At 42.7% G+C, this 10,055-nt stretch overlaps 1 protein-coding gene across 5 annotated transcripts in view; it reads right to left on the bottom strand.

Annotated features, from left to right (window-relative positions):
• Window positions 1–9,094, bottom strand: part of DUT (deoxyuridine triphosphatase) — an 18,407-nt gene extending 9,313 nt beyond the window's left edge. Inside the window, exons 1-4 of one of the 5 annotated variants that reach the window (XM_011928569.1) lie at window positions 8,356–9,094; window positions 7,732–7,870; window positions 5,626–5,717; window positions 4,072–4,116 (exon numbers count right to left, since the gene is read on the bottom strand). In XM_011928569.1, the coding sequence (XP_011783959.1) occupies window positions 4,072–4,116; window positions 5,626–5,717; window positions 7,732–7,870; window positions 8,356–8,635 (556 nt within the window). In that variant the 5' untranslated portion in view covers window positions 8,636–9,094. Of the gene's footprint in view, window positions 1–4,071; window positions 4,117–5,625; window positions 5,718–7,731; window positions 7,914–8,355 lie in introns of all 5 variants that reach the window. The other 4 variants (XM_011928570.1, XM_011928572.1, XM_011928573.1 and 1 more) reach the window with 4 other exon arrangements.
• Between the last annotated feature and the right edge of the window lie 961 nt (window positions 9,095–10,055).

The raw sequence follows: 10,055 nt of genomic DNA, 5'->3' as shown, positions 1-10,055 counted from the left end.
AAAAAAAAAAAAAGCCTAATTTAGATTATTATTCAATTCATCATATTCCTTTGTTCTGATTATTTACACATGAGAGAATTCATTGTTTGAATTTGGCTTCCTAGTTAGGTCTCCCAACATTTAGTTAATGTGCTGGATATATGGAGTAGAAATGTCCTTGCCTCTATAATAGTTCTTTGTTACTACAGATTAGTGTTATGGTATTCTGGATTTTTACATATCAATTTCATACTCTGATTACTATGAGTCTACATTAATAGAAGAAACTGCCACTGGTCTACTAACAATGTCTTAGTTCTAAACCTGATATTGAATTTGGGCAAATTCAGCAAAATCACAAGAGGAATTCTGAGAGTTCTTTTGGAGGAAAGCTGCTAAACTTTTCTCCATTTCTGTATCACTGTGTCAGGAAGACAAAAGTTATTCCTTATTTCCACCGGACATATTTTCTTGCACTGATTAACCACAATATAGTCACTGCCCGTTTTTATTTTCCCAGTATATTTAATGCAGTTTATATTTGTTATCATCTCCTCTGTGAATTTTCTGTGAATACTTCTGGTCTGTGAGTAAACCGTAAGTTTTTCATGGTCAAAGACTACAGATTGTACATTTATTTTTTACCTTTCATAATAAACACAGAATTTTAAAAAAATAAAAAAATAAAAAAAAAATGTAAATGTTAGCCATTCGTTTTAGATACAAGATATGGAAATACGGTATCTCTTTTTCTCTTTATTTTTTTGGCAGGGTCTCACTCTATAGCCCAGGCAGGAGTATAGTGGTATGATCACAACTCACTACAGCCTCAGCCTCAAGTGATTCTCCCACCTCAGCCTCCAGGTGCACAGGCACCACCACACCTGGCTAATTTTTATATTTCTTGTAGAGAGAAAGTATCCCTATGTTGCTCAAATGAGCCTCAAACTCCTGGGTTCAAGCAATCTGTCTGTTTCAGCCTCCCAAAGTGCTGGGATTACAGGCATGAGCCATGATGCCCAACCTGTACCATATGTTTCTATGTAACTATTCTTACATAATATCAGACACAGGCTGCTTTTACATTTTGCTATAAAAAATAAAGAAGCCCTTTAAATATATCCTTGTACATTAATACTTTTTATTTTCATCAAATAGGTTGCAAAAAAAGGTGTAGCCATTCAGACTTCCATCAGCAATATTTGAGAATGCCCATTTCCAAAATGCTTGCCAATATCTGATGGCAACAATCTCTTACATTCTGGCCAATACGATGAGTACAAAATGGTTATTATCTCATTGCCTTACTTTTCATTCCCTGATGATTAGTGAGGCTGGACTTTTTTCCTTCCATTTGTTGGACATTTGCATGTCCTCGTCTATATTTTGTTCATGTTTTTTTTCTCATTTGTCCTTTTTCATATAAATTGTAAATATTTGCTTGTTGGCTTTATAGTATCTTCTAACATACAAAAACATTCCCTTTTTGTAAAGGCCTCTGCTGTACCTGTAAAGTAGTCCTATCAGAACTACTCAAATGACCGGGTGTCTTGAATTCTAGAGACAGGTGATCTTTCCACTTGGGCCAAGAAAATGTGAAAAACCTGTAACTGACTGAAAGAAATTAAGTAGTTTGAAGTCAATTCAAACGTATGGCAGAAAAAAAGGCCCTCAACAGTTTTTTTTTTTAACATGAATGCTGATGGTATAAAACTTTCAGTAGTTCCAAACTCATTTACCACCCAATTGCCATTCGACCTCCAAGAAAAGCCTTCTCTGCCTACAGGATGTAAGTATCAGGGACATTTTTCCTCAGAGAAAGCAGAAAGTATCTTGAAGTTATCACTGGAAAAATCATGCATTGGAACTGGCAGAGTGATTAACTGACTTCAGGCAAAAGTTTTACTGTGTCAAGAGTTTGGCATGTCATTTGTTGGAAACCTTTTTTTAGTGAAAAACTATCCACACCTACCAGATGTGAATTCTGAACAGAATCCTGAATGCTCAACTTTTCCCTTTGAACCTTATTTACAGCCTGGGATTTCTAACAACATCTCTTTTCAGAAATAAAAACTGTTGCCAACTATGATAAACTTGTGCCTAAGGGAGATTGTTAAGGTTCTCTGCATCCAAGAACACACCACAATGTAATTTTATGAATAATACCATACCAACCACCAGGCAAACTAACTTTCCATTCTTTTACATGATTTTTTTTCCAGAAAGTTGTTTTAAACAGAGCAAAAATTAGTAACAAAGTCGAAAAAACAACAAGTTTCCACATAAAAACAATCTGTGAAGTCCCTAAGGACAGAAATTATATCTCACAGAATCTAGTATGTGCCAAGCACTGTATTAGGTATTTCATACATATCATTTAATCCTCCCACCACTCAGAGGCAGGCACACTAATTTCCATTGAAAGATGAGGAAACAGGCTCAGAAAGGTTAATAATTAGTTAGTGACAGAGCTGGGACCTAAATCCAGTTGTTACTACAAAGCTCCTGTTCCTTGCACAACCATTTGAAACTTCGTTGAAAATATATACAATCGGCCGGGCGCGGTGGCTCAAGCCTGTAATCCCAGCACTTTGGGAGGCCGAGACGGGCGGATCACGAGGTCAAGAGATCGAGACCATCCTGGCTAACACGGTGAAACCCCGTCTCTACTAAAAATACAAAAAAACTAGCCGGGCGAGGTGGCAGCGCCTGTAGTCCCAGCTACTCGGGAGGCTGAGGCAGGAGAATGGCGTGAACCCGGGAGGCGGAGCTTGCAGTGAGCTGAGATCCGGCCACTGCACTCCAGTCCCGGCGACAGAGCGAGACTCCGCCTCAAAAAAAAAAAAAAAAAAGAAAGAAAATATATATAATCATTTATATCCTTAAGTTACAGTCCCAAATGACCATAGTTGACCTTGTAAAAGGTCAACTTACAGAGCATAACTTACAGAGCCCAAGGAATCCTCAACCAGAGAGTGGGCTGTCAATGTCCATCCCTGCTATGTAAAACTTAGCTCCCCTTTAGTCCCTAAGAACTGGGTACTTTTGGGGTCCTGTCTTGGCCAACAGCACCACCTAGTGACGCTATGGAGAGACACCACGCCCACCAAATGTCAGACTAAGGAGCAGGTCTAGGATAGCCAGGTTTCATTAAGTGCTTAGTTAGCCCTTGCAGTGGCACATAAAAGTGAGCTAATTCAGGACGTGTTTAGTTGGTGAGGGGGATACAGCAGGGTAATCTTCACACTTAATTGCAGTGGAAAGAACGAGGGGGTTGGAATCACACAGAGACTCCAGTTGTTACCACATATCCACGTGGGCTCATTTCTAAGCCAGAGCTATATAAAGTAGCTCTGTAAAAACGGGTGGAGGAGATCTAGCATACCTACTTATGTGGGGCCAAGATATCTTGTTAAATGAAACATTCCCTACTGATGGGATAAAGGATCAGTATGTAGGGAACACGTTAAGTGGGGGTCTGAATCCCAGTTGGGGGAGACCCGAAACAAGGAAACCACATCAGGAAAGCAGAAGTTTCCTTACGATAAGAGGAGTAGCTCTGTAGCAAGAGTAGTTAGCAGAGGACACTGAAGGTTCTTCATGAAAGGTACCACATGAGGTAGGGTTAACTTTGGGAGACCTGAGAAAGACTTTATTATAAGGGAAACAGGTACCACAGAGGACTGTCTTGACAAATTTAGAGAAAAGTGTTTTCTCTCCTGACTTCAGGGAAAGATTTTCTTGTTATATTTTGCTAAAGACAGATAGCTCTCTTATGAAGAAAATTCTTACAAGATAGCCTTGTGTTTTCTAGAACTCTTGTTGCTTAAATAATTACCTAATTATTACATCATTAAATCTAAGTCATTAATAATCAGGTAATAATTATTTTAAAAATTAAGTTAGTAGTTAAGCAAAATACAATTGCTTAAAATAACCACAAAGCTTTGCCTCCTCATATTAGAGTAACAAGCTTTCCTCTAGTCATTTTATTTTCTTAAAAATAAAATCTGTCATTTGAATATTACCTTTTAAACAAAGACAAAGTAAATGCTTGCAAACATTTACAGAATAAAAAAGGAAATGTATTACCTCCTACATCAATAAAGTGTTTTGCAGCCAAGCCTGACCGTGGAGCTAAAAAACAAAAAAGGAGACATTGGTTATTTTAAGGGGGAAGGGCTATACCAGAGATAACTGATGCAATTTAAGCATGTCATTAATCTTCATCTTAACTTTAGCACATGGTTTTGAATTAAAGAATATTCATCACACTGCATTACCAAAGTTGGAAAGACTAGTTTAGGAAAATTCTACAAGGTTTTAATTCAAAACTAACTTAAACCACTCCCATGTGACTTCAGTTAGAATTTGTGGTGCTGCAGACAGGGGAGAAGGACTGCTAGAATAAGCTGAAAGGTGAGCAAATGGGAACAACTGTAGGCTGCTCTTTCAAGAAGTTAAGCCTCAAAGGGGAAGAAAGAGGAGTGTGGCCAGCAGGAACACTACAGAGGAAGAAGACTTTGGTTTTAAGATGGGAAACCACAACATGTACAATGTAGATGGGAAGGGAAAGGAAGGGGAAGGGAGATGGAAACAAACCTAACCAAATAGTAGCAGAGCATAGCCCAGCCTACAACTTGGAACCCCACTATTCATGATTCAGATGCCAAAAGACATGCCTGTAGGAAACACACGAACCAGAGTAAGATAAACAGGCTAATATCAGTTAACTAAAAATGCCAAAAACTAAGTCTCAATGATTCAATACTAGTATACTTTTTAATCCTAAAAACTGAAAAAAATAAAAAGCTACGGTTACACCTTATTATTGCAGTCTCAAGCATCAGGCCTATAATTAATTATCCTAACTAGTATTTTATTTTAGAATAATTTAAATCAGGCACTTTGTCAATAATGCTGCCTCTTTCTATACTAACCTTTACTTCACTCCATCTCCTGCCCCTTCCCCTGAAAAAATTCTAAAAAACGCAGTCAATGATTCCCAAGAGATGAGATGAGAGGCCATCTTGTTATCTTTTAAGGGCTGAAGTACTGGCAGTTTCCCCACTCGTGGCTAATAAGATAGTGTCAGTCTAACTCCTTTCCCCGGAGGAGGGCGTCACAGCTCGATTGACTCCTTTATGTTTACTCTGGTTAGTCAAAAAGAACTTACGCTCTTGCACAGAACTGTCTGGTAACAACTGATCCGCTCCAGAAAAATCAAACCTGTTGACTTGTACTCCATTTTGTCCTACCTCCTCCCAATGCCTCCACAACACTGAAGCGTATCCCTTACCCTAACCCCATGACCAAACAAGAAAAGGTTAAGTAGGCTTACACACTCTGGGACCAAGGCCCCAAGTTTTACTCTCCTAATATAAAATGCCATGTTCTGAGAACAGCCTTCTAGGCCAATGTGAGCCTAAAAGCTCCAGTGAGGAAGGAGAAAAACAAAAGGGCCAAAAAGAGGCAAAGCAAAGATGTAAATAAAGCCTTTCAAACAGTGCATTTGCTATCACAAATGGTGCTTCTTTTAGGTCACAGCCCAAGCAATATTGCCTGTTTATTACCCCAAATGAAACATGAAGAATGTATCACAAAGGAGAACTTGACAAATAGTTACCTGTTTCTTAAATGACTCACCTACTCTTCCATAACACCCAGAAGGGAGCGCTATCTGAATGTCCGTTTTCACAAGAGCTTTCTCCATAGCTGGTATTGTGTAATCGTAGGCACTAAGAAAATATTGAAAGAAAATAACTGCAAATCTATTTATAAAATTGTTTTTATATTTTCTTTGTGACCAAGCATATAAAATTGCTTTCAATATATTTAATGAATTAATGCAACTTTAGTTTCTAAAATCAACCTTGCTATGATGAATTCCCAATTCATCTTAAAAGTTTACGAAGAAGGTAGAGGTAGTTATTTTATTATTGAAATGACAGCTTTAGATAAAATAATTCTCCGTGAATATTTTTGGTGGTGTGAAGAGATGTCAACATTGTAAATGTTTGCCCCTGAACAAAAGTTTATTGGGAAACTGAGGTACTTATTAGCATGAAAGGGCAGAAAGGCAAACTTTCAAAAGGTGGATGCTTTACTACCATAGTTTGAAAGGAAAAAAATGAAGAAAGAACAAAGAAAAAAGGCCAAATATTACTAATAATACTAGCTATCATTGATTAAGCCTTTACCATGTGCCAGGCACAGTTCTAACTGGTTTACATATATTAACTCATTTTATTCTCACAGTCATTTATGTGATTAGGGAATATCTGCAGAAGGAAAGGAGAAAATGGGTGGACAAAATAAGAGGGATAAAGAACTGTGTTGTATCTGTCAGGCGGGGCTTGGTGGTTTGCCAAGCTTAGGCGATGAATTTCCTGGCTGAGGGAGAGAGCTGATCACTGTGAATAGTCCCTGGAGATGGACCTTGTTCAGGAACAGAATTCCTCTAAGATTCACCTAGCAAATGCTGCTACTCTTGCTATTACTGTGGCCCTCTGCTGGGTAGAAATTTAAGAGATTTTACAATGAGCAGAACCAGAAGTTTACTTTGGAGAACTTTATTAAGTCTGGTAAAGCAGTACTATACTTCCCCTTCTTTCGCTGAAATCCCTCTTTATTAGTTACGGCCTAATTTATTACAGATACATTACTTCCATGTCTATTTCAGTAAACAGAAAGTCACCTGATTTTACTAGGAGGCTACTTAAGGTATCTTAAATCAAGGACTCTCCTAGGACTCAAAAAAGTGCTCCAAAATATACTTTGGAAAGGTCTAGTCAAACTACACCACTCTTTTATTCATTAAAATTAAAAGACCGTAGTTTTTCTAGCTGTAATTGTCCATACCTACTTTCCTTTTCCTTTCTTTTCTGTTGCTATCATTATGCACTACTTTCTCTTCTTCTGTGCTTAGACCAATAGTTCTCATGTTTGAATTACCTGAGATACTTTAAAATAAATTCCAATGCTTGGGATTTAGTATAAACTCTCCTTCCCTCTCAGCATTACTTTTCTCCTACCTTAATGGCTCTAAGAACTGGGGCACAATAGTCAAAAGAAAAAAAAAAAAGCCCAAAATCCGGGATAAATTGTATCATCTTCAAGTCTCTGGGGAAATAAATTCAGCTCTTCACAAACTACCGCCTGCGTAAAAAGTAACACTTATCTAGCTAAGGACTGTTGTGAGGACTAAATACAACAGCATAAGGAAAGTTTTTAGTACAGGTAAAACGTGCTGTAGAGAAGAAAGTGTGGTAGTATTACAGGCAGCTCTGCCTTTCGTATTCGCATGCTTTCTGAAATTCCGCCCTCGGGCCAGATGAATGTATAGAGAATAACTTTTTAAGGCAGATACATGTCTGTTCATCCTTCTTAGGTGTTTTGACGCTCACATCTAGGCTCTCACCTTGGCTTTTCTATTGAGCACAGCATCACCCTCAGGCCACTCGAGAGCCACCATGTGCCTTCCTCTCTATCTTCTATTTAGCAAGGGCACCATAAACGTTGCAAAGTAACGCCTTGCTAGATGCCGTATAGTTATTTTACTAATTCTGCAGTCTTTGCCCAAATCTCTATTTAAATTTATGCCAAAGATGAAAGCTAAAACTTTCAACATGAAAAAGGCTGAAATCCTATTTATAACTAGTGTGTTCCTGTGATCTCTTCGATGACTGTTTCTAGCTGTGGCAGAGGATGGCCGGCCCTTCCCAGCCTCCTTGCCGGGAGGTCCCCGCTCACCTGTACAGGTCGTAGCCCGCGGCCCGCGGGGAGCCCCGGGTGGGGGCCGTGGCGTGCTCGGAGAGCCGGGCAAAGCGGAGCTGCATGCCGCCCTCCTCCGCAGGCCGGGGCCGCTTACTGGGTGAAATAGCGGGTGTCTCTTCAGAGCAGGGCATGGCAAAACCAGAAGGCGAGCGAGGAGACCACCCGAGGAACAAGAGAGCACACGATCAGATGCGCCGCAGGGAACCGCCAAAACCGAAATTTCCCGCCAGCTCCGCCCTGCCCACCGCCCCCTCCGGGACGAGTCCACAGTTCTGGCCGAGAGGGGAGGCGGGATTCACATTTTGGGTTAGAAGCCCTTCTCAGAAAGCAGGTTTGGGATCGGAAACTACTGGGTCCCAGTCAACTATCCACATTCAGCGCGTAGGGCCGACGCTGGGTGACAGCTTTTGGGGCGTCGCCCTCACACACTAGAAAGCCGCCCCCCCGCCAGAGACCCTAATGGAAGCCGCCCCCCCGCCAGAGACCCTAATGGACTCCCCCCGCGCGCACAGGGCCTCCCGCCGCTCTACTTCCCCCACCGCCTCAAGCCGCGGGTCTTCCTTCCGGACGGCCGGGGCCCTTTGTCCGCCGCTCTCCTACCCTGCCCGGGCGCCGGGCATTCCCCCGGCTTAGGAAGCTCGCCGTTCCAGCCCGCGGCCCCGGCTGTACTGGCTCCGCGACAGCCTCGGCTCAGACTGCCAGCGCTGGACAGCGGCCAGGACGTCCCGTGCTGCGCTGCGCGGCCGAGGGGCGGGCCTGGCCCGGAGAGTCCCGCGGCCTCGGCCCTCTGCCGTGCGCCTCGCGCGTTTTGCATCGCTGAGCGAAGCAGAGACGGAAAGAAATGGTAGCAGAGCGCGGGGCGAGGGCAGAGGAGAGTCATTTCCCCCAGAGTTTGGGCTGGTTGGCCTCTCGGCACCTCCGGATGTGCGCCAGGCTTCCACCCTGAAGACGCGTGCGTTCCGGGAACATGACCTCGGAAGCAGTCGTCGCCGTGCGAGGGGCGTGGAGAGGCGGCGCAGGCCCTTGGGGCACCAGGAAGACGGTGCCCTTGGCGTCCTGAGTCTTGCTGCCGCCTCCGGGTGCCTACGCCTCTTGCCCTAGCTCTTCTTGTTTGCTCTGGCCCCCATTTTTCCGAGAGTCCACCAGGCCCAGGACCTGCTCCTGGGCTGACTTACCTGGGGCGTCACCGCCAGCGGCCATGACTCCCGGGCTCTGAGTTCAGCGGCGCCCTAAGCGCCGGAACCGCATGTGGGTGCCGGTGACAATTACTGCACCCGGTGCCGCTCGCCTGACGGTGGGCAAGACACCGCGCCCGATTTCCTTTCAGCACCGAGTGCCAGACGTTGTAGTGTTTTCGACCGGAGGCAGGGAGGGCGGTAGTATCCTATCAGGTTTAGGATAACCCAACAGAAACGCAGCGGGAACCCCTTGGCTAGGAGTCCAACAAGGATCGGGCCGCAGTGGTATAGTTTACAGTGGGGGCTAAAGCAGTCACTTTCTAGATAGTTGTTAATAATTTTTTCTGAGCTGCAAGTATCTCGTTATTTCTCACACAAATCTGAGAGCTGAATTGCATGGTTTTGAATTTTCAGAGTTAAGCTGGGGGGACGGTTTTAGATAAATGACAAGTAGAAGTGTTATTAGAGTATGATTGGGGAAGTTTTACATTCGTTGCTGTGCCTTTTCATACAGGCCCTACCTTTTCGGTCTCCTTAACTAACTGGTTCCTCTTCGTTGTTGAAAGTCCTTTGCACGAGGCTATGGAATATACGCTACCTTCTCTGGACGTTAAATATTAGCTGCACCTTGAGGACTCCCAGATTTATGCCTATAGCAACACGATCTGAGCCCTGCAACTTTTCGACCTCATTTTGAGCCAGCATTATTTTACTCCCTTATTTTGCTGGAGTACTTTCTCCAGTTATTTACTTAAAGTGTTCACATTAGAGACATAGTTGATTCCTTGCTCACAAATGACTGCCTCATTGGACTAAAGGCTCAAAGGGATCAGAATACTTAAGCCGCAAACTCACAACTATAGTTCTGCCTAATACACTGAATACCCAATCTCTCTTAAACATAATCACCATGAAAAGCATACTCTGAATTATGCCAGTGGCGTAGAAGCACCAGGAGACAAAGTTCTGTAATTACAGTCCAGAGAAAGACTCGTTATTTCATTTTAAAGCATCATTGAGTTTTATGAAGTGAAGAAATAAAAACAGGCCGGAGGTGGTGGCTCATGCCTGTAATCCCAGCATTTTGGGAGGCTAAGACTGGCAGCTCACTTGAGGTTAGGA

Source organism: Colobus angolensis, unplaced genomic scaffold, assembly GCF_000951035.1.
Source record: "Colobus angolensis palliatus isolate OR3802 unplaced genomic scaffold, Cang.pa_1.0 Scaffold78, whole genome shotgun sequence".
Lineage (NCBI taxonomy): Eukaryota > Metazoa > Chordata > Mammalia > Primates > Cercopithecidae > Colobus > Colobus angolensis.
This window is presented reverse-complemented; position numbering and strand designations above follow the sequence as displayed.